This window comes from Polypterus senegalus, chromosome 2 (genome assembly GCF_016835505.1).
Source record: "Polypterus senegalus isolate Bchr_013 chromosome 2, ASM1683550v1, whole genome shotgun sequence".
NCBI lineage: Eukaryota > Metazoa > Chordata > Cladistia > Polypteriformes > Polypteridae > Polypterus > Polypterus senegalus.
This window is the reverse complement of record NC_053155.1, coordinates 7,675,707-7,701,000: the sequence shown is the minus strand read 5'-3', so window position 1 is coordinate 7,701,000 and position 25,294 is coordinate 7,675,707. Positions and strand designations below refer to the sequence as shown.

The 25,294-nt window shown below is 39.9% G+C and overlaps 1 protein-coding gene across 5 annotated transcripts in view; it reads left to right on the top strand.

Moving 5' to 3' along the window:
• Positions 1-25,294, top strand: part of LOC120521818 (NACHT, LRR and PYD domains-containing protein 3-like) — a 147,861-nt gene that overhangs the window by 35,662 nt on the left and 86,905 nt on the right. For all 5 annotated transcript variants that reach the window (XR_005632204.1, XM_039743161.1, XM_039743151.1 and 2 more), the window contains exons 9-11: positions 2,804-2,821; positions 9,691-9,857; positions 18,922-19,096. Coding sequence is in view for 4 of the 5 variants with exons in the window: in XM_039743161.1 (XP_039599095.1) it covers positions 2,804-2,821; positions 9,691-9,857; positions 18,922-19,096 (360 nt within the window). In the remaining variant the exon portion in view is untranslated. The remainder of the gene's footprint in view (positions 1-2,803; positions 2,822-9,690; positions 9,858-18,921; positions 19,097-25,294) is intronic.

Here is a 25,294-nt window from a genome sequence, read left to right as displayed (position 1 = left end):
ACCAAGCTGAACCAAGCCAAAACCTGGCAACTGAAGAGATGAAGAAACATCTAAAAGAGGCAAGCAAAGGAAGCAGCTGGAAAGGGAGACCTCAAGGCACTCTACACAACAACTAGACTTATGAAGGGGAAAAAGAGCAACCCCACTCGACCAACCAAAGACACAAAGCAGGCCAGCTGCTCACCTCGGTTGAGGACCTGTTAGCAAGATGGAGGTAACACTTTTGGGATGTGCTGAACAGACCACTACCACAGAATTCACCTCAGTTAGAGTGTGGGGACACACTTGATATCAACACTGAAGAAATTAATAAACAAGAAATCCACAAGGCCCTGAAAGGGTTGAAGAGGGGCATAGCAAGAGGGGGAGACAATATACCAACAAAACCTTTGAAAGAAGGAGGAGAAGCCATAATAGACCACCTGCATATACAGCTCAACTTGGTGTGGACCATAGGAGAGATCCCACATAGACTGGAAGAAAGGCCACCTAGTAAAGTTGTCAAAAATGGAGATCTTTCACAGTGTGAAAAGTGGAGGTGGATCACCTTGTTATCCATCCACAGCAAAGTTTTCACAGGAATTATCTTGGAACGGATGAAAGCTGAGATTGACAAGAGACTTAGAGACAAACAGGCAGACTTTAGGAAGGACAGATCCTGTACTGGCCAGATTGCCACACTCAGGATCATTGTTGAACAGACAAAAGAATGGTAGACCCCATTCTATGTCTGCTTCATTGATTTCAAGAAGGCATTTGATAGTGTAGACATAGCATCAATATGGAACATCCTTTGACAGTATAGCGTACCAGAGAGGATGGTGAATATCATCAAAAAACTTTATGGCGGCTTCTCTTGTCAAGTCATCTATATTGGGAGATTGTCAGAGGAGTTCCAGGTAATCACTAGTGTCAGACAGAGATGTTTACTGACACCCCTTCTCTTCCTGGTGCAGCGTGACTTGGTAATATGTATAGCCTATGCCAGTTTGGGGAAAGGTATCCAGTGGACGCTGACTAGGAAGCTAGAAGATCTAGAATTGGCCAACGACATTGCCCTGCTGTCACACCATCTGCAAGATATGCAAGGAAAAATCGACTCCCTGGAAGAGATCACATAATGTGTCAGCTTGAAGATCAGCCAAGAGAAAAATGAAATACTGCGGATTAACAGCAGGCAGGAAACACTGATTATGATGGGAGGAAGGAAGAAGAGAATGTAAATGAGTTCACCTACCTAGGCAGTAAGATCAGTCAGTCTGGAGGGACAGATGAGGATATCAAGGCTAGGATTAAGAAAGCTCAACAAGCCTTTGCTGCCCTCCGCTCAGTCTGCAAATCCAGTGCCTTATCCATCAGGACTAAGCTCTGAGTTTTTAGCTCAAATGTGAAATCAGTTCTGATGTATGGGTCAGGAACATGAAGAGTCATCTGCAATACTTCTAAAGAGATCCAGTCCTTTATCAACAAATGTCTCTGACAGATGCTTTACATTTAGTGGTTCAGCAGAGTGCAAAACACAGACCTGTGGTCAAGGGCAAACCAGGAGCAACTGCAAATCCAAATCAGGAGAAGAAAATGGAGATGGGTCAGACACACACACTGCAGAAAGAGGCCTCCAATGTTACATGACAGTCTCTTGACTGGAATCCACAAGGAAAACAAAGAGTCTCTCTCCTCAAATTCACATTCATGCTCTCAGGTGCTCTTCCAATTCTTCTGACAGTCTTAACATCTCCTGATCCGAAACTCTCTTAAGGTTGGCTTCATTCACAGCTTCAGCAGGACTGATCCCAGTTTCTTTTCTTTGGAAGTTCTGCCGATTGTAGATTACATCAAGCTGACCTGAGCCTGCTATTGACCCTGATGGTTTGACCACATGTATGTAGCGTGTCCTGAAGAGGAGAGCAGTTCTGTCACCTGTCATTGGACCACATGGAGACACCTGCTTCACTAAACACAACCCAACTGGACATTCAGTCTCATGCAAGTCGCTCACCATTGAGCATTAAGATATCGTCTGGTTCTCGATCATGACCAGACTGATGATGACTCACTCTTCAGTGCAGTTTGACAGGTTCAACTGCTTCTTCAAACCTGCTTATTGCTGCTCTTCTTTTTTATTATGTTAAATTGTTCAGTTTGGTCACACTGTACTGACTCACTAGGTGAGCTTTGATTGTAACACCCCCACCAATGTTTGAGGCCATCACTCCGTGAGTATACAGTTTACTGGTGAGATGGACATCAAACACACTCAATGTATGTTTAACATAAAACAGCTGCTATAAGAATGTCAAATCACATGATGTCAACACTCGCCCTTCAGATTAACTCCATTAATGTCCTCATATCTTATCTTTGTGCTCAGGATGGCTTCTGGCTCACCACAACTCTTGTATGGAAAAGTGGTCAGAGAAAAAGGAGAGGGTCAATGAAAAGATGAAAAGCTTTCAAAGTTCTTAAGAGGAACACTCCATTCTCATCCATTTGCTTTGCATGTACTGTCAGTTTTCCTCTTTAGTGTCCTTCCTCTGGTGGGCTGCTAACTCAGTGCTGCCAGATGTCCGTTGGGATCTGAGGAACTGGACGTGATTTGAAGGAGATGGACAAGAAAACTGTGGGTACTTCCTAAAGAGGAGCTTATAGTTATCATTTGTGGAAACTGAACTGACAGCATTTGTAAGAATGGACAGAAATCCAGAGGAAACTAAGAAAACTGATAAAAATGAATCATCTTATGGTGAGGTTGTCATTGTTAATCTACTCACACTAGCTCATTTCTGTTTCTTTTCTTTTTTAGAGATGGCACAACATCCAGGTATGTCCATGCTTTTGTTATTTGAGTTTTTTTTTTCATTCACTTAATTCTACTGCAGCTTCAACAATGGACCACCCAGTGTGACATAAAATAAGTGCAGCCAAGATAAAGTTTGTTCAAAGTCACAGGCAGTTTGCTCAAGCTGGGAAAGCCCACCTTACCTTGCGTGCAATAAGCTGGTGGGCCTCAATTAGCGTTTTCCAGCTCAATTAAGGCAATAACTTTATCTGATTTTGGGTTGTGGAGTAAGTGGAAGAGGGGAGTGAAGCTTTTGGAAGGGGATGGAGACTGGAAGATTTGGGGGTGATAGGCATTTATGACCAAAACTTAAAAAATATTTAAGATGAAAGGAATTCATGACAAAGAAGTGAACTTCTTAAAAAGGATGAAATTATATAAAAGGATTTAAAGATGATGAAAAACAGAGGCCAGTAATAGAGGTAGAGATAAAAAATGGAGCAAAGAAACCATTGAAGAAGAAAAGAAATGCAGAAAGTGACCTTCCATCTTTAAGCCGCCAGCTTGTGGGGTACAAAATGAGCATCAGATCGAGAAACGCAGGCTTCCTGCAAAGGCAAAAGGGTGGGAGAGTGCGACAGCACTGCAAAAAAACTTAGTCTAGAAATAAGATATAAACACTGAATTTCAGTAGAAAATGACTTAATATTAGTGAAATTATCTGTCCATGCAGCAAGATAATTTTACTTGCCAAGACATCTTAAAATAAGTTAGTTCCAGTCTAGAAATAAGAAAGCCCTTATAGGTGTTCAAAGGTTTGAAATAAGTAGAAAATGCTGCTTTTTAGAACAAATTACTTGAGATGAGACTTTCTACAGTGGAAATACACTGAATATATTAGAAAATAATTTTTAATTCAGTTGTTTTGCATTCTTAATTTTAACACACTGAAAAATGAAGGCCAAGGAGGAAGAGAATAAATCACTAATATAAGTGGAAAATTCTTATATATATATATATATATATATATACACTCACCTAAAGGATTATTAGGACCACCATACTAATACGGTGTTTGACCGCCTTTCGCCTTCAGAACTGCCTTAATTCTACGTGGCATTGATTCAACAAGGTGCTGAAAGCATTCTTTAGAAATGTTGGCCCATATTGATAGGATAGTATCTTGCAGTTGATGGAGATTTGTGGGATGCACATCCAGGGCATGAAGCTCCTGTTCCACCACATCCCAAAGATGTTCTATTGGGTTGAGATCTGGTGACTGTGGGGGCCATTTTAGTACAGTGAACTCATTGTCATGTTCAAGAAACCAATTTGAAATGATTTGAGCTTTGTGACATGGTGCATTATCCTGCTGGAAGTAGCCATCAGAGGATGGGTACATGGTGGTCATGAATGGATGGACATGGTCAGAAACAATTCTCAGGTAGCCCGTGGCATTTAAATGATGCCCAATTGGCACTAAGGGGCCTAAAGTGTGCCAAGAAATCATCCCCCACACCATTACACCACCACCACCAGCCTGCACAGTGGTAACAAGGCATGATGGATCCATGTTCTCATTCTGTTTACGCCAAATTCTGACTCTACCATTTGAATGTCTCAACAGAAATCGAGACTCATCAGACCAGGCAACATTTTTCCAGTCTTCAACTGTCCAATTTTGGTGAGCTCGTGCAAATTGTAGCCTCTTTTTCCAATTTGTAGTGGAGATGAGTGGTACCCGGTGGGGTCTTCTGCTGCTGTAGCCCATCCGCCTTAAGGTTGTGCGTGTTGTGGCTTCACAAATGCTTTGCTGCATACCTCGGTTGTAACGAGTGGTTATTTCAGTCAAAGTTGCTCTTCTATCAGCTTGAATCAGTCGGCCCATTCTCCTCTGACCTCTAGCATCAACAAGGCATTTTCGCCCACAGGACTGCCGCATACTGGATGTTTTTCCCTTTTCACACCATTCTTTGTAAACCCTAGAAATGGTTGTGCGTGAAAATCCCAGTAACTGAGCAGACTGTGAAATACTCAGACCGGCCCGTCTGACACCAACAACCATGCCACGCTCAAAATTGCTTAAATCACCTTTCTTTGCCATTCTGACATTCAGTTTGGAGTTCAGGAGATTGTCTTGACCAGGACCACACCCCTAAATGCATTGAAGCAACTGCCATGTGATTGGTTGATTAGATAATTGCATTAATGAGAAATTGAACAGGTGTTCCTAATAATCCTTTAGGTGAGTGTATATATAGCATTTTTAATGTAGGTAGATCATTTCGACCTGGTCATTTTAAAAGTAGCTGCAAGCCAAAAAAGTATGGGCACCCCTCAACTAGATACATGTACTTATATGACAGCATGAACTGCTTGTAGATAAGGTTAGTATTTTATTGGTGTCAACATATTGCAGTAGTTAAAAATAAGTGTCGGTCGTTCTAAAACCGCTCACATGTGAGATGCCCGTGCACTGTGTCATCCCCGGGAGCCTGGGATTCCTGGGAATGACATGCAGGATTCCTGAATTCCCAAGAATGGATAAACCCGTCCGGGAATGGATTCCCTAATCCTGTATATTACATCACATAACAGCTACAGTCGCTCAGCACTCGTGCTTTTTCCTGTTTAAACCCCAAAGATGATTTGCTGTTGTTTTATTTGCTGCTCGTTTGTGGATTTTGAGTTTAAAACGACTTTTGAGCCACAACAACACTACACATTATATTGTTTGGAGTTTCAAATTCATGATGCTGTGTCTTTGATAGAGATGTTTTGTCATTTGAAATTAAAATCCCTAACCTGATTAAATCCACCCATTTTGTTGAAGCTATGAAGCCGGTTCATTTTAATTCCAGTGAGACTATATGACTGGAAAACAAAATATATATTCTTGTGAAGTACTACCATGGGGATATCAGTGAACTATATAAAACTTTTAAAGATTCCTAAATTCTTGAACTTTTATTTTTATGTTAATAAATTCCAGCAACACTGTTTGGATTAAGCCATTTATTTGACACAGTGACAAAACTTTTGCATCAAACCACCAGACACATTTTTTATAGAAGGGTCATTTATTTTAAAATGTGGAAACCATTTTGATTTGAAGAAAAATATTACCATTTGAATATAATAAAATAGTACCCTTTGCAGGTAATCCAGCTAGTTTAACTTTGCAGTTAACTTTGCATTTAAATCACACTAGTTACAGAGAAAGGCCACTGAATTAGGCAAGTGTTCATCTGAAATGTCGTAGTTGTTAACAAAATCAAGGTTGTATTCTAAAACCTTTCTGGATTAAAAAGAGTTTAATTTAAGTCTCGGGGTTGTGTCTTACTCATAGTATGTTAAAACAAGACAAACCTAGAAAGTTTTGGTTCTTGAAATAAGAATACATGTCCTGCTCTGCTCATCGCTGTAGTTGATAACAGGCTTTTCTCTCACAGTTGTGCTTTTTTTAAGTCGAAATTATCTTGGAATTACACTTTACATCTAAGTCAGATAGCGTAAGACCAGTTATCTTGAATTGAGCAAAATAGTCTAGCAAGTATCATTGCAACATGAGATATTTAATCTCCTGGGGCAAAATATTAAATATATTACCTTAAAATAAGAAATTTTTACTTGTTAAGAAAATATGTTTTGCAGTGAGGTAATGTGCTGTCTTATGAAGGCGGGCTGGCATGGAGGTGCAGTAGTCCGCGCTGCTACCTCAAGTACACAGCAGTCTAGATTTGAGTCTAGCACATGATGGTGGTCTGTGTGGACTCTGCATGTTCTCTCCATTTCTGTTTTTTCTCTTAATTGACAGCTCTAAATGTCCTCTCGTGTCAGTGTAATTGTGTATTTGTGAGTGGGCCCAGTAACAAGCTGGTGATCCAGTACTGGCCCTTGTCTTGTGACCAAAGCACATTTAATGGTTGCTGCCCTTAGTTAGATTAAGCAATTTTGATCATGTACGTCATATTATTACACAGTTATTACAGAGTACAATATGAGATAGTTTGGTGAACATTCTTTGGTAACAGGGTTTCCATTTCCTGAAATAGAAGATTCCATAAAATTCTCCTGCATGCCATTTCACCTTCCTTTGTAATTTTATTAGACTTTTCAAACTGCATTTGCCATGTAAGGACTAAGAAAAGGCCATACTCTAAAGAGGAGCAATGGAGGAGCAGGTAACAGGACAACAATGTGGCTCATAGAAGTCAACCTGACCGAGCTTTCTTTCCACACTGAGTTATCAAGCATTTCAAATGAAGTCGAGTTTTTTCATAAAAGTAATACTGTGAAGCCCCTGCAGTGAGCATTAAACACACAAAACAGTCATGTAGTGGTACAAAAAGCTGTTGACATTTTTAGAAGTGTTGATAGAAGAATTGAAAAAAGAAATGTAGAAAAAGCAGCAGAAATGTGTGAACCGTCAAATGCGTTTATCTTCCAGCTGAAATTCAACGTAGAATGTTCATTTACACAGAAGGCCTGAACTGCCCTGGCGCATGAACACCCTGATTGTTCAGAGTTGTTAAAGGCCATTGGAAGTGTAAATGACACTCAAATCCAAAGTTGAAAGATTCCAAGCAGGACCTCCTTCTTATAATCCCCTGCTAGCTGCCATTTTCACACTCTTCGACTCTTCTAATGCATTTCTTCTTGTAGTTGTTAATACGGTGATTGTAGAGGAGCAAACCACACTGCCACTTAGAGATTGGAGACTGCTAATACTTTAGCTGGATGTCCTCAACTCTTCTCGTAGTCCTCATATCAGACAGCTGTAAGTCTCTTTTTAGCTCACTAATATGTCTCTCTTGTGCTGAAAGAACATTTTTGGTTGCAAATTAAACAAATAGGCTTCCTGTAATCCCACAGTAAAAAACAGAAACTGCTGTCTTCTGGTTAGTCACTTCTTCATCATTGTTCTCACTATTCTCAGCATACGTTCCTTTTGGTTTTTCTGACCACTGGGGCCACTCTACTAACTGTCATTGCATACCCCCTAAGTTTTTGATGATGTTTTCATGTAGGGTGGCCAGTACTTCCCCCTAGAGTTATGGTGTGGGTATACATGTCACATTCTGAGAACTCAAAGTGATGTTATTCACTTTAATGATGTGTTTAATTATATTTTTCTAACAATGGACAACAAAGTAGGCTGACATTTTAAACCAGGAGGGGCTGTAATGACCTGGTTGTCATGTCACAAAAGCAACTGAACTCTACCAAGAGATTTTAACACTAGAATTACCAGAGCCTATGAGACAACCCCGGCCCACCTTAAATCAGTTCGCACCTCTCCGTCAGCGTCTTTAGTCCTGTAAATGTGCCAATTAAGACAAGCAGCAAGCAGCCGGCTATTCCATCCCCCCACCATCGCAGAAAGTTCACAAAATTCTCCCAGCTCATGCCTTGTTTGATTATCTGGGAGTGAGTGAGCTACTGGAGTTTTAGAGTGGAAATAATAGATCATTATTTAGAACACATGAATTTCATGTGTGTTCCGTTTCTACAGTAATCTGTGTAAACACATTGTGAAAACATAAACTTTTTCATAATTTAGTAATAAATGTTACAAAATGTAGGCATAAACCTTAGAATGTGTGAAGCTCAAAGTCCAAAGATCAAATATACACTTTCATAAAAGGTTCAAGAATGCTACAACAGCTTTTCTGGTGTAGTGGTAAGATTTGCTGACTCATAATCAAGTGTCCCCAGTTCGATCCCCAGTGCCTCCTATATTTGCCGTTTTCAGTAGTGAGCTGCTCTTATTGTTAATATTATACAGTACACACATACATTTGGTTTGCGCCTGTAACAGACTGTGTACATTTATAGTACTGTACTTGTAAAAGTTACCTTTTTTTTTCACTTTTATTCTCTCAGTCACGATCACCATACATACACTGCCCTAGGGATCTGACGCTGTTAGTTTTTATTTGAAACTGGGAATAACTGTAGATGTGAGTGGTGTTTTGAGGCAATGGAACTGGACATTCTCTGATCTGGAGGGATAAAACCTGACACACAAACGCTGGTGAATCTGCCTTCTTTGTATCTCACTGCCACTTTATTTTTTTTATTCAGTTTTATTGAGTGTTCCTGCTGCACTGAATAAGCTCACGCCTTCTGGTACACGATGTCGACGCAGCACAGAGAAAAAAAAAGAAAGAGACAAATATATGGGACATTGAGTATAAAATTAATCAGAAAACATCATTGCACTAATGCAATATTATTTGAAAACGAACAGTGTCAGATTGGGTGTGAATTTACGCTGGTGCTGTTACTTTTTGTGAATTTTGTGAACTTTCTGTGATGGAGGGGGGATGGAATAGCCGTCTGCTTGCTGCTTGTCTTAATCGGCACATTTACAGGACAAAAGACGCTGATGGAGAGGTGCAAATGGATTTAAGGTGAGCCGGATTGACGAGTTTTCTTGTAGGCTCTGGTAATTCTAGTGTTAATAGAAACAAAAGCCTTCAAAATTAATAACTGACCATTTCCACTGTGGATTTAAATTCAAATACAAATCCCACCCAAGTAGCAACTCTTGTCTCAGGTAAACATAAAAGCAAGGGAGGAGACATGTCAGTCACATAGTTGTACCAGTGTAATGAACAAAGGCCCACAAACATGAGGTCTGCAGGATAGAAGAAGTGAGAGGAGCAACAGGGCAGTTTAAGACTGAAGTGTTTTTGCTCATTTAGCTGAGGGGTCCATTTCAGCAACATTCATCACAACATGGATGGTATCTGTTCAGTCAAACTTAGTATATAAGCAGTTGAGTCCATGCAGGAGTTGAGATTGATGTGCATTCACTTAACCATAAGCAGGCGTACCAGACTAACTTTTGACCAGTCATGTCCACAGATCCTTCTTCACTCTCCTTCTTTCTTTCCTCACTGCAGCTTTGGCTCTGAAGTTTTCTAAAGTTATTAATGGATTCTCACATGAAGATCTCCTCAAGATCACGGAATACTACAAGCCTCAGCTGGCCTACGTGATGAACTTCGACATCAGCAGTGTCCTGCATACCCTGATCAGCAAGGGCACTCTGACCAAAAAAAAGGCAAAGGTTGGCTGTCTACCTGTTACTGGTTTATACTGGGCTCTTTCCATTACATGTTGTCATTTACATTCCAGGAGATTATATTGGTGGCAGTAGATTTGAATTTAAATGACACACTGAGCCACTATTGAATCTTGAGATCTAGTGAGGGCTGACAGTAGAGCAAAGTGCAGGTCTGTGTTGATGTAACTCTTGGGAGATAAAGTGACTCCAGCCGTTAGCTTTATGAAGAAGGTGGAAGGGAGATGTTCATGGGCTAAAGTACAGGCTGTGAGTGTAAGAACATAAGGCAAGTTTAGATGAAGGAAGGCCATGTAGGTCAACACAGCTCATCAAGCCTGAGTCATTTAACCTTCCGGAGGGTCCGAAAAGACTGCCATCTACCACACTGCTTAGTGACACACATCATGTTATCTGTAGCTGTCTGTGTGAAGACAAACATCCACATGCTTTTGTGAAATTCACCATCAATGGTTTTCAATGGCATTCTAGTTGAACAACTCATGTTGAAGAAAATGCTGCTGTCCACCAAACTCAGTCCCTTCATCATTTTGAACACTTTCATTATGTCTCCTCTAAATTTCTGTCTGGTTCAACTGAAGAGATTCAGCCCAACATTCCATAAGCCTTATAAATCACCTGTGTTTGCATATGTAATATTTTCACACCACATGCATGACACTTTCAACAGTAAGTTACATCAGACTTCATCTGATGCATGTCTGCCTACAGTAAGTTTGAATTCTCTCCTGGGGCCTCATGCATAACACCGTGCGTAGAATTCACATTAAAACATGGTGTATGGACAAAAGTGGAAATGTGCGTACGCACAAAAAAATACAGATGCATAAATCTGTGTGTTTGCCAACTTCCACGTTCTTCCGCTACATAAATCCCGGTCAGCGTGAAAAGTAACACATGTGCACGAATCTGCCACCACTCCCCAACTCCTCCCAGAATTACGCATCTTTGAATATGCAAATCAATATAAATAGCCCCTAAGTTCAACATTCTGTGAAAATTAAATGGCAAAAACATGGGGGAAAATAGAAGAATTACAGCGAATGTCAAGTGGAGGCAAGGAAAAACGTACTAATTGTTGGTTTAAACAGTGATATAAACAACAAAAGGAAGTTGATCGAGTGACATAGAGTGTTAGAGAAACTTGAAAGCTCAAGTTCACAAAGTCGCATAGTGCCTGAAATAAAAAAAATGTTGTCAGATATCAAAGTTGCAGTGAAAAGGTATAGCCCACTGTCTGAGTGTCATATGAAAGTCTATTGGGGTACAGAGAAAAGAAAAAAAAAATAGGGACAGAGTGGGAAAAAAGCTGGAAATGTCAATTTTAATCTAGAAATTTCCACTTTAATCACATAGTTTATTTTGTCTTTAAAGTAGAACATCATAAACTTCATCTTAAAATTGTTTAATATACTAGTTTCTCAAATCCCATCGTAACTAAAAGAGTACATTAAATGCTTTGTTTTGTATGTGTTCTTCTATGTGCTCTATATGTGTGTAAATCACTACATGATTCTTAAACTGGCTTTCTCTTCCTCCGACAGGACACAGAATCCATTACATTCGTGATATTACAGCTCTCTGAGTAATTAAAATACTGAGATGTATACTTGATATCATTTTCATTATGATAGGAAATAAAGCATGTTATTAAACATAGGAACACGGTGGTGCAGTGATAGTGACGAGCTGGCGCCTCATCCAGAGATTGTTCCTGCCTCACGCAAGATGCTTGCTGCGGCGTGCGCAAAACTTTGATGAAATAATTTATTGCAGCAGTACTGTCTCTTTCAAACGTACTAACATCCAATTCTTGTCCTTCCTTTTCTTTCTCCAAGTACCTAATCACCACACAATCATCTCTGTAATAGATGATAAGCCATCTGTAAGCTTAGAACTCCAATTCTTCAAAACTTTTAAGGAACATTGAAATATCTTCGTAGTACGTGTTTAATTATTTCATCCATCTATCCTTCCAGTCTAGTGCCAGCACCAACAACAATACAGCTCGAGGCAGGAACAATCCCTGAACAGAGCACCAGTGGCTCACTAGCACTGCACCACCGTGTCCTCACATGTTTAATTATTAACAATACAGATTATTTAAATGATGTTAACATTTTATCTGTATAATGTAATAAACATATTTTGCTGTATTTCATCTTAAAAATGATAACGTCATCATATGTAAATATGCACTTTATAAAGTGGCTCAGGTTGTGCAATATTATAACTGTATCGCAAGTTTACAGTGAGGTAAATGTACTTGATGGACTGATTGAGTGCATTTACTGTATAGTTCTTGGGATGAAACGGTTTCTGAACTGCAAGGTCCGTACAGGAAAGACTTTAAAGCGTTTGTCATATAGGAGAGGTTCAAATAGCGCATGGCTGAGGCAGCATGTGCTTGATACTGTATACCGATAATTCTCTTTCTGATGAGCTGCTGTTGAACTGTGATTTCCCACTCAGATACAGTGATATAAATATTCTGAGTGGTGAAGTGATAGGAACAACGCTAAAACAGCTATGGTATTTGGAATAGATTGGCCACTCAGTGGACCATTATATTGTTACAAATTAATTACAATCAGATACCTTAAACTAATAAACAATATGCAGTTCATTTCAGTGTTTTTGATAAAGCCACAACAGGGATGTGGATCTAAAAAAGAAAGGGAAACCACACTGGAACAAAAGCACTGCTTTGATGCTTGTTGCCACCAGTTTGCAAAATCGAGCGGAGAACTTGCGTATAGCAAGCATTTACAGTCATATCAAAAAGTTTGGGAAGCCCTCTTAATTCTTTGGATTTTTGTTTCTCATTGGCTGATCTTTCAAAGTAGCGACTTTCTTTTAACATATGACATGCCTTATAGAATCATTAGTATTTCAGCAGTGACATTAAGTTTATTGGATTAAAAGAAAATATGCAATATGCATCATAACAAAACTAGACATGTGCATAAATTTGGGCACCCCAACAGAGATATGACATCAATACTTAGTTGAGCCTCCTTTTGCTCCTTTGACCCTCTAGATGCTGTCCTACTATAGCCTGTGATGAGTGTCTGGATTCTGGATGGAGGTATTTCTGACCATTCTTCATACAAAATCTCTCCAGTTCAGTTCAATTTGATGGACAGCCTGCTTTAAATCATCCCATAGATTTTCAATGATATTCAAGTCAGGGGACTGTGACGGCAATTCCAGAACATTGTACTTCTCCCTCTGCATGAATGCCTTTGTAGATTTCGAGCTGTGTTTTGGGTCATTGACTTGTTGGAATATCCAACCCCTTCAACTTCAACTTTGTGACTGATGCTTGAACATTATCCTGAAGAATTTGTTGATATCGGGTTGAATTCATCCGACCCTCGACTTTTACAAGGGCCCCAGTCCCTGAACTAGCCACACAGCCACACAACATGATGGAACCTCCACCAAATTTGACAGGAGGTAGCAGGTGTTTTTTTTGGAATGCGGTGTTCTTCTTCCGCCATGCAAAGTGCTTTTTGTTATGACCAAATAACTCATGTTTTTGTCTCATCAGTCCAAAGCACTTTGCTCCAAAATGAATCTGGCTTGTCTAAATGAGCATTTGCATACAACAAGCGACTCTATTTGTGGCATGAGTGCAGAAAGGACTTCTTTCTCATCACCCTGCCATACAGATGTTCTTTGTGTAAATTGCGCTGAATTGTAGAGCGATGTACAGGTACACCATCTGCAGCGAGATGTTCTTGCAGGTCTTTGGAGGTGATCTGTGTGTTGTCTGTCACCATTCTCACAATACTGCACATATGCTGCTCCTGTATTTTTCTTGGCCTGCCAGACCTGCTGGGTTTAACAGCAACTGTGCCTGTGGCCTTCCATTTCATGTTTCTATTCCTTACAGTTGATCCTGACAGTTTAAACCTCTGAGATAGCTTTTTGTAGCCGTCCCCTAAACCAGGAGACTGAACAATCTTTGTTTTCAGATCTTTGGAGAGTTGCTTTGAGGATCCCATGCTGTCTGTCGTTCTTCAGAGGAGAGTCAAAGGGTAGCACAACTTGCAATTGACCGCCTTAAATACCTTTTACCACTCATGATTGGACACACCTGTCTATGAAGTTCAAGGCTTAACAAGCTAATCCAACCAATTTGGTGTTGCAAGTAATCAGGATTGAGCAGTGACAGGCATTCAAATCAGCACAATTACAAGGGGACCCACATTTTTGCACAGCCAGTTTTTTACTAAATACGGCATCACTAAAAATCTTTGTTTGGAAAACATCGCAGTACTCAGATGTTCCTAGGAAATGAAAGACATACAACTGTTAGCATTTTTGTTGAAAGGAGAGTCAATTATTATGCAGGCTAAGAGGAGTTCCCAAACATTTTCATATGACTGTAGCTGGTGTGAAAATCCTAAATTACTCTGAACAGTACACCCTTGAAAGGTAACACAATCACCACAGTAATTTTACAATAAACAGTTATGTATTGAAGTACAAAATTCAATGTCGCTTACCGTCCCTTCAGGTACATTATAAACAAATGCAAGCAAAACAGAAATAGAAATATCAAGTATATAAAACACAGTTTCTTATCATCAGTTAAATAGAAGTGACACCGATGTCACAAGTCCCCACAAAAGAATAAAGTTATTTGCCTACCAGAGATTCAGACGCAGGGTTTAGTATGGGTGTCCAAAGAGGAACCTCTTAAAAAGAATAATAAAGGTCCTATTCTTGCACATTCTTCACTGTTTAACACACTCTCATATCTTCAAGTCATTTTGAGTTCAAGATGGACTCATGTAAATATGCTCCTTGCTGGTGTCCAGACTTCTGCTCCTTTCCACCATCCACCTTTTTGTTGTCTTTAGTTTTTCCAACAATCACCTTGCACAGGACCTTTCCTAGGTAATGCTGGGTAATTCCTTTAAAGGGCACAGATAGCCAAATCCCACAAGTCATACTATAAATATTCAAACCCCCAGGGAACTGCATACAGAAACATTCAGCAGGCTAGACAATTAGCTACAATTTCCCCTAATAAACTGCAATTTATTTTTTTGTTTTCAGTGACAAGTCACTCTCCTTTAACTCACTGACTCAATTCAAGAAGGTCACCATTGAAGAAGTGTCATTTGGTCTAAAAAAAAAGTTACAGCTGGGTATTGTCTGCATATCAGTGAAAATTAATGTGATGTTCTCTCAACAGAGTTCCCAATGGATACATGTAAAGTGAAAACAGTAAAGGTCCGAGTACTGGAGCCCTGCAGGACACCATATTTAACTTAATGTGAAATTGGTGAGCAACTCTTCAAACACAGCAAAAGCTGTAATCTAGCTTTGTTCATGCTGTTTGTGACACAATCAGTTTCTTCTCACACCACACCATGGACACCGAACAGCACTTTCAGTTTGTGGATATTTGGGTTTCCTTCAGGAACAGATAGGACCTGCATATCCATGATAGGCTCCATTTAAACTTGAGGAGTACCAAATTAGAGGAAAGGAGAGGTGTATGAAGGGCTGAGTTGAAGAATCGGAGGGCTGGGAGTTTAGGACAGGCCAGTTGTAGAATATGAAGTACAGGACACCAGTGTACTGGAAATACAAACATACAGAATTGCCAGCCTAAACATAATAAGCCGAAATAAGATATTCCAAAGAGATGTCCCGCAAGTTTAACAGTGTATAATTGAGGACAAGTTCGTCCTAAGATTTTACAAAAGTAAGAAATTAAAGAAAACTCCACAATGGATAACCAAGGATCAAAAGAACAGGACACAGCAAAAGCATTTGATCAGAGGGGTGATTATGATATCATTAATCTGGATTTTCAGAAGGCTGTTGGTAAGGTCCCACATGACAGATTGGGGAATTCAGCACTCAGTCTGTAGGTAGTGTGGCCTGTAGGGGCGTCTTACAGCCTCCAAACTCTTGACACCATGTTACAGACATGATTTTTTGTGCAAACAAATCATTGCACAAGTCTCTCTCTTTCACAGTCCACAACTATAACACAAGTTTCTTCCCCCCCACTTCTCTCAGGTGAGCTTACTCTGACTCCTCTCCTGACTCTGTGTCCCCGAGTGGATGGAGATGGCCTCCTTTATGCTGGACCTGGGACTACTTTGGGGAGGAGCACCTGAAAATTGGGACAGATCTCTCCTGCAGCTCCTCCTGTAGGCACCTATGGAGCCTGGCAGGGCTGCTCCATGTGACTTTACCACTCAGCCTGCCCTACAGGCACATAAATAGTTATAATGGACTGGATATGCTGCCACCCACAATATTGGAGGACTACACACTCTTGGCAGGCTGTCTCCCACTATCCATCCATTACACTGGCCTTCCTGATATTTAAGAGTATGGGGGTTTATCCCAGCCAGGATATCAGCCCACCCCTGCCATCCATCACACTGGATACAAACATTTGCTCAAACACAGGAAGCAAAGGATTATGGGAAGAGGAGCTTTTTCAGAATTAGGTGATACTAAAAGTGGTGTCTTTCAGGGTCAGTCCTGGGGCAGCTACTCCTTTTAATACACATAAGAATAATCTAAATAGGAATGATAAGCAACAATCTGGTTAAATGTGCAGATGATAGCAAACTGTGTGTAAGGGCAGATGATGCAGAATCACCTGAGTTGTTACAGAGGAACTTGGACAGCACACAGGCTTGGTCAGATTTGTGGAAGATGAGATGTAATATTACACGTTTTACATGTACAAAGTAGAAAAGTGAGGTGGAAGGGCACAATGAAGGGTTTGAAACTTGAAAGTACCCCTTATGAGAAGGTCCTGGGAGTCATAGTGGACTCATCACCATCTACATCAAGGCAGGGAACAGAAAACATTGAAACACTGAAATGCCGTTGTCTAAAACCAGAGAGAAAAACTATGAGGGAAGTCAATTGTCATAAGTCATTAACCAAAGTACAAGTCGTCACCTAAACCATAAACAGAGCTGAGAAGTGGGACACTGTGAGTTAACCAAAAAATTTTTAACACTGCGAGCACATGACTGAGGCAGTTTGATTTGACAATCTGTAATCATGAACATGGTTCCTGAGTGCTGCATGGAGTTCAAAAGTGGGACATAATGACATGGTGTGTAGTGCCCTTTAGGACACAGCCCCTAGCAACAGTGATACACATCCCTGCAACCCAGTGACAAAATATTGAAGGTACAAAATGATAATGTGATGCAATTAAATAACACAAATATGTATTTATCTTAAATTATTAACACAAAACACATACATAGAAACATTTATTGGGGTGAGAACTCCTTGAATGATCTTTAAGAAAAATATGCAAAAAATTTATTTGACAAAAAGAAAAATTTAACAAGATGTCCAAACTCACAACACTCGCTGTAAGTCCTCCAGTTTATTATGAGTTCTTCTTTGTTGTTAGTTGTTGTATTCCAATAAATAAGAGTTATTAATGTTAAATTTTCATGTGTTGATCTAGAATAGCCATGTGAGCGCTACCTTGTTGAGAGTTTCACTCCATGCGGGCTGCTCATCTCCCCGCATTGTTGCTCTCCATTCACACTCTGATTCTCTGCCTTTTCATTTTACATGTCATCAGTTCTCATCACACCAGGCTGATGTTTTCCTCTTTTTGATTTTCTTTCTTTTTGAAAGATCAGCTTCATCTAAGGCCTCCATCATGTACGACTTGTATTTCTTTGACAGCTCATTCACTTATCACGTTCCAAGCTCATGTTTGAGGTTTCATTATCTGTCGGCAAAGTTTATAAGCCAGTTGCTATTTAAATGTTTACAGCTTTGGGCCTCAACTGAATGTTTATTGTCAACGTAACAAGAAAATGAAAGATAATCCAATGACGATGTGAAATGGCATCACTGACAGGACAGGAGAGATGATTACATTCTTAATGTGAACATTAATGATGAGAGAACTCCACAGTATTCGGTTTGCCTCGAGTTTGGAGAAATCACAGAAGTGTTTGAGAATATTGCCAAACTGTGCAAAATACATTGAAGTCAAGGGGGAAGGACTACCTGAACTAGATTTGACCGGATTATAATGGTGTAGTCATCTTTAAAGTGTCCCTGAGGGCTAGGGAAACATCTGCCAACTATACTGGACCAATTACTGTGGTCAAAAAGATGATCTGAGCTGTACGGCAGTAGTGCCAACCACTGCACTACTGTACCTCCATGAAATCAAAGACAAAATCAAGCAGTCGGAGACACACAACCATAGATTTCGTCAAAACAAAGTGGAAATGTTGAAATCGTAGTCAAAAGTCAGAAAAAATGCATCGGTCTTTTAAAGGAAGAAAATTCAAAGTAGCGTGTCATGATTGAAGCTGCTGGCTCTGTCTATTCTTTGAAGGATCGCTGAAGGCTCTCCAAACTGTGTTTGCTAATGCTTTGCACTGTTTCTTCTATCAAAAAGATAAAAATGTTTGTAAGTAGTACTAAATCTTCCTTTATTATTATTATTCCATAAAGTCTTCTGTGTTGGGGTGGGTAGGCCTCATGCTCCTTCAAGGTCTGTTTTTATCTCCACATGGCTAATTATGCATGCATTGGGCATGTGCCTCTTTCTCTAATACTAACATGGAACTCGAAGATCGACAAACACATTTGCTGACAAGCAGAGATAACTCATTATTTATGATGTATACTGTATGTTTCATAAAAATAAAATTTTGAGAACATCAATTATTTTCTTACCTGCTCTACCACTAAGTCCCTCAGAGTTTGTAATACCTGTAATATACCTGGGGGGTGGTCCCATCCAATGTTGGTTGTTACAGCTCCGTGGATGTTGCACTGACCTTGCAAAGCATTATGGGGTGCTAGGAAAAAAAGTTCTAAACTGGCCAGATTATCAGTAAATAATTTAATAAACAAGGGTGAACACAGCAAATTAGCTTCAAATAACAGTTTGATGAAATTCGCTGATCAACACTAGTGAACGCCATGGTAGATGATTCAGCTTAATTGATCCGCATTGGTCACCCAGTGGTCACCTCTAAACTGGACGTCTGCTCACTCCAATGTTTTTCAGGTGGTCAAAGTCAAAGAAGAGTCTGAGGGGACACTGGGTGTGGAGTCCTTCATTGTTGATGTGATGAAGAAGGACAGAGCAGTGCTGGTCAGCCTGTGGGAGGCGCTGGCTGAAGAATTTGTGAGATGTCCGTCACCAAACCTGAAAGGAATCCTGGATGAGGTGACCGAGCAGGGTGAGTTACTGGTCTCATTTTATTAAAGTCACTGTGAACTCTTCACTGTGAACTCTTGTGAGCTGGAGGGCTGATCGCACCCCAAATAGAGACAGACGCCCCTGGGAAAACCACAAACCCTGAAACACTGACTACCCTCACATTGCTCCTTATCCTTGCACTATAACGTGTAATACAAGCCTCGCGCGGTACTCCGCCGACTTATAAGCCTTCTATGCAGCTGTCAGTTTTGTAATTGATTGTTTGCTTTTATCTCTCTCTGCTCCTAGCGGAACTGTCATCTCTGACTTGTCATGGAGCACATTTAAGCTCATGTGTTTGCAGTGTTTGAATAAAAATCCTTCTTGTTTGTCTCTGTGCAAATCTGTGACCCAAGTGTGACAATACGTACAGTAAGAGGAGGATATAGAAGCACAGAGCAGAATAAGACCTTCCATCTCAATTACTAGCCATGTTCCGGCAGTCTGGCAGAGGCCACCAGTGGGAGTTCTAGACAGACAGCATCAGATGTTTGGTATGGTTATGTCTGCCCAGGGAGTGCTGCAGAGGAGACTGAGAGTGACCTTGGAAGAACTGCAGGAATCAACAACAACAACAATAACATTTATTTATATAGCACATTTTTATACAAAAAATGTAGCTCAAAGTGCTTTACATAATGAAGAATAGAAAAATAAAAGACACATTAAGAAAATAAAATAAGTCAACATTAATTAACATCGAATAAGAGTAAGGTCCGATGGCCAGGGAGGACAAGGATTTAGGGTTCTCACGGAAGGGCTTGATGATGATGGTCATGTAGACTTCTGGCTTTCAGTCCATTATTGTTGGGGCATCATGATGCTTTGAGTAGGTGGAGGTGGCACAGGCCGCCACCACAAAGAAACCGGAAAAAGAAACAGAAGAGAGAGTTGGGGTCAGTACGGATTTTAGAGCCTCCATGAATAGTTATTATGATGAATTGAACATACAGAGTATCAGTATTAAGTTAAAATGAAGTTATAAAAAGGCCATGTTAAAGTAATGTGTTTTCAGCAGTGTTTTAAACTGCTCTACTGTATTAGCCTGGCGAATTCCTATTGGCAGGCTATTCCAGATTTTAGGTGCATAACAGCAGAAGGCCGCCCGCCTCACCACTTTAAGGTTTTGTTCTTGGAATTCTAAGGAGACACTCATTTGAGGATCTAAGGTTACGATTTGGAATATAAGGTGTCAGACATTACTATATATAAGATGGAGCGAGATTATTTAAGGCTTTATAAACCTTAAGCAGAATTTTAAAGTCAATTCTGAAAGACACAGGTAACCAGTGTAGTGACATCAAAACTGGGGTGATGTGCTCGGATTTTCAGACAGACCTAAAGAGGCCATTGGCCACTGGTCCAGTAAGACTGGAGTTATGAGAGTAATGGTGGACAAGGGGATGACTGGCAGGAGGAAGATTGGCCAAAGTTGTCGAGCAGTAAGGAGAGGGAAGTAATCAGAAGCTGTGTAAATTCATGGTGAAAGTAGAGGGGCCTAAACACAAGCTAGAAAGAGCACTGCCTGTCATTTAAGGTGGGCCCAGAGGGGCTCTGCTCTTTTGGCATTTGTTGCATCTTTTCTTGTTATTATTTGAACTCCTGCCATCCTTTTTTTGTTTATTTGGGTCTTACTAATTATTTTCTCAGTTCTGTGTGTGCTGTAGTATCCCTTCCAGTTCAGAAGACCAATAAATTTACTTCTAAACCATTCAGAACTATGGAAACTACAACTGGAAATACATTAGAGGAGCATTTAGAGGACATGACGATAATCCACTTGACAACAACCAGTTAATGATGTGCAAAGATCCTGAAGAGCCAATTTCTGAGCCCACAGCTTCTCCTGTACCCCATGGATTTGCTCCTTCCTTGATCCTCCATGTCCTGAGTTACTGATAGCTGACTGGACAAAGAGGACACTCAGTACTGTGCTCACCTTGTGTCCTGTTTTAAAGTTCCAGTCCTTGTGACTTTACACAGTGACACAAGTGTGTCAAGGAAACGTCTTGACGGCTGAGCTTTTTGAGCTATTAAACTCAGCCATTATTATTATTATTATTATTATTATTATTATTATTATTATTATTATTTTTATTATTATTATTATTGTTGTTGTTGTTGTCGTTGTTGTAATAAGCTTCATTTATATTGCACTTTCTTTACAGACAAATGTTAACAAATTGCTACTCAACAATAAAAAGGGTCACACAAGCACATCTTGACTCTTTCACAGTTAATTAAAATCAATTTAAGATCACAAAGTCCTTCGTTTCTCCTTCATGTTCACATCATTCTTTCATTTCATTCATCCACTTATTTCAGCTGAGGGTCTATGGGACACAGACAGTCCTGACAGTTTCAGTCTCAAGGTGGGAGTTGACCCTGGGCTGACAGGAGTGCATTAATAATTTGTTTCTAGTGTTGGTTAATTTGGTATATTACATTATACATTTTTATAGTGGATTCTTCTAATTTTATTGATATTTTGGAGATTTTATCTTGTACCTCATTTGTTTTTATGGACACTTTGGTCCACTGCCCTATCCATGATGAGCACACTATTCATAGCTGGAAATTATGATAGTTACAAATACAAAAGATGGCATATTTAATGTCAACAAAACTTTACAAATTAAACAATAACTATGAGAGACGTGTGCTTGGGAAAAAAAAAAAAAACCTGTTTTGGTTTAGAATCTGCTTTAAAAAAAATAATGGCCTTCTTCGATTTGTCCACTCTAAGTACACAAACTATCTAAGTGGTGCAGCTTCTTAGCCTAGAAAGAAAGAAAGAAAGAAAGAAAGAAAGAAAGAAAGAAAACTTTATTTGTCCTCAGTTGGGAATTTGGCTGTTTTCAGAACCTCTTTAAATAAAGAAATACACAACTAGGTAGATAAGTAAGTAAATAAATAAAGATACACGCACAGTTTGGTCTGAACACACACCAGAAAGACTATAAAGCAAGAAAATTTAAAACAAATAAAACTTCTGACTTGGCTATCCAAGTCCCAGTGAGGTACTATACAGACATATTACTGTTGGTATAAAGGAGCCCCAGTCACATTTCTTGACACACCTCTGCTGAATGATTAATTGGTTGAAACTACTCACTGTTAATGTGTCACAGAGGGGATGTGCAGAATTCTTCATAATGGCACTCATTCTCTCCTTTGCTATGACCTCCAGGGCATCTAGAGTATGTCCTATAACTGAGCCTGCCCTTTTAATTAGCCTGTTGATTTGGTGGGCCTTTCTTGAGTAATGTTTCCAGCTAGTACATAGAAAATTGCACTAGCTGTCACAGAATTGTGGAAGATGTGAAGAATGTGACTTCCTACATTTAAGGAACGCAATCTCCGAAGATAAAAGAGTCTGCTCTGTCCTATCTTCTGTAGTTCCTCTGTGTTCGGAGACCAGTCCAACCTGTCATTGATGTGGACCCCCAAGTACATGTAGGGTACCTACAAGTTGGATTACGTATGAGCTTTTATTTTGACATGACGCGGACGCCGCCATTTTGGCCCCAGTAGGGAGGGAGTGGAGAGAAGGGAGGAAGAGACAGTGGAGAGAGGAGTGACTGCGCGCTGAAAGAGAAGGTGCCGATTTTCGGAACTTTTATTAAGTTAAAAGTTAAGTTTAGCCCAGCGACATGCATTAGAGCTGCAAGACGATGCTTCTAAACCTCTGTTTGTTTTAACGAGCCTGTCATTAGTAGTGACGTAGCAAGTTCAGCTGCCGTGCTCGTGCGTGGAGCAGAGAACAGGGCCGTCAGAGTTTTAGAAGGTTATACGGTGGTGAAGTTGAATACTCCCGTTTATTTTTGTCTGTTTTGTATCCGATTTTTTGCCAGTTCGTACGAACTCAAAACGTGGTGGATGTTGTTGCTCATTTTTTTTTGTGAGAAGAGCCAGCTGATTCGTTAGATAGGATTCTGTTTGTTCGCGCTCTCGGACTGATCGCCAGTGGACACGATTGCGGCCTTGTTGGATAGAGCTGTAGCTTTTAGGATCACGGGGACAATTGTTGGAGATCATAGAGCGAAAGGAACATTACCCTGCCTATCTGGACACCTTTCAGCGCTCCGTCCAGGACCCCAGTGTGGTGATGTACTTTAATTTCTTCATTTTCCACTGAACGCTGGTAAGCAAGTAGTCTTTTCTTTCAGTGAGTATAAAGACTGAACTGTGCTGTAAAGGAAATCTCTCATACGTGGACCAGTGACATGTGAATTCATCTACAGAGTTATTCACATACTTTTTTGCAAGTGTATGAACATTTCTGAATTTTTTTTTTGAATAGACATAGTATCCTTGCACTGGACTTGAAGTGAATTGATTAACATTTGAACTGAACTGATTAAATCCATATTGTAAATGTTACTCTTTTCAGTGCTGTAATGGAGGAACACTAATTGTTGTTTAAGGTACAACGGAGAAAGGCACATATTGTTGGTTTCTTTTTTTTTTTTATTGTCAATCTGTGATTCAATTTCAAATTGAATGGGTTTGAAATACTTTCATTTTCCAGTAAAGAAACAAAAGAAGAGAAAGAAGTTATAACTCATTTAACTTGTCTCTTGATTACGACTTTTTATCTCAAGTTTTCTGTTTAGTTCAATTGAAACGGTGTAGGTTGAGTTAAGTATCTCATACTAAGGAGTGGGGGCGTCTCACCTATTCTGTTAGATTAAGGGGAGTGTGGGTAGCATAGTTAAAAGCTTAATCAACAAAGTTATTTGCATGCTCACACACACACTCCAGGTGACACCGTGTACAAACAAAATCCTGGAGCCCACCTCACCTTATCTGTAGCAGTACAAGGCGACACAATAGGTAACAATATATAGCTACTTGCTATACTGAGACTTAAAGCATTGGGTGTGAGGACTAAGATCCTGTTACTCACTCAGTCTTCCTTAGTTAAGAGTTTAATATTTCCCCCCACAAGGCGGTGGCATGTTCACCTCTGCCACATACATGTAGGAGTAGGCCTCCCCTCCATTCACTCCTTGAATAGTGACCAGAGCAGAGGCTATTTGGTACGGTGAAAGTCGATAACCAGTTCCTTGGTTTTGCTGATGTTGAGTTGCAGGCAATTTTCAAAGTTCTCCCCCTGACTACTCTCCTCTATCTCATCCCCATTATCAATACACTCCATGACTGCAGAATCATCTGAGAATTTCTGCAAGTGACATGACCTGATGTTATATTTCTAACTAGCAGAATACCCGCGCTTCGCAGCGGAGAAGTAGTGTGTTAAAGAAGGTACGAAAAAGAAAAGGAAAAATTTTAAAAATAACGTAACATGGTTGTTAATGTAATTGTTTTGTCATTGATATGAGTGTTGTTCTCATATCTATCTATCTATCTATCTATCTATCTATCTATCTATCTATCTATCTATATATATATATATATATATATATGTTCTCATATCTATCTACATATATATATCTCTATCTATCTATATATATATATATACCCGCTTGGCAGCAGAGAAGTAGTGTGTTAAAGAAGGAAAGAGAAAGAAAAGGAAACATTTTGAAAATAACGTAACATGATTGTCAATGTAATTGTTTTGTCACTGTTATGAGTGTCGCTGTGATATATATATATATATAGCAAAATACCCGCGCTTTAGCGATGTCATGTGTTAAAGATGTTATGAAAAAGAAAAGGAAACATTTTAAAAATAATGTAACATGATTGTCAAAGTAATTGTTTTGTGTATTTGCGGCAGCGTCACAAGTTGTTTTCGTAGCTGCATCAGAAAATGTACCACGCTTTGTGTCCTCTGCAGTGTTAAGAGAAAGGCTTTGGTTTGGGATAAAAGGAAAAAGGTGTAAAGAAAGGAAAGTTGCCTTTTTCTTTTATATAGTATAGAGAGATGTGTTCGCTGACGTTATGATCGCCTTTTGGGGACAGTCGCGGTGGGTCTTGTGTAGACTGGTGAGACGTCCCCGCCATTAATCGGCTGTGATGGCACTGTCAGTCCTCCACTCCTGTGCGTGTCTTCATAATCCGAGGTGAGGACCTCATAATCGTATACGTGCAAAAGAAAGTGTGAATCGCCTTAATATTATTTTGCCGTGGTGTAGAAAAGGGGTCCCGTGTTTGCACTTGTCTGGGCTATAGCGCAGGGGAGGATGAAAAAAATTAAAAGTGCTCACTTTGA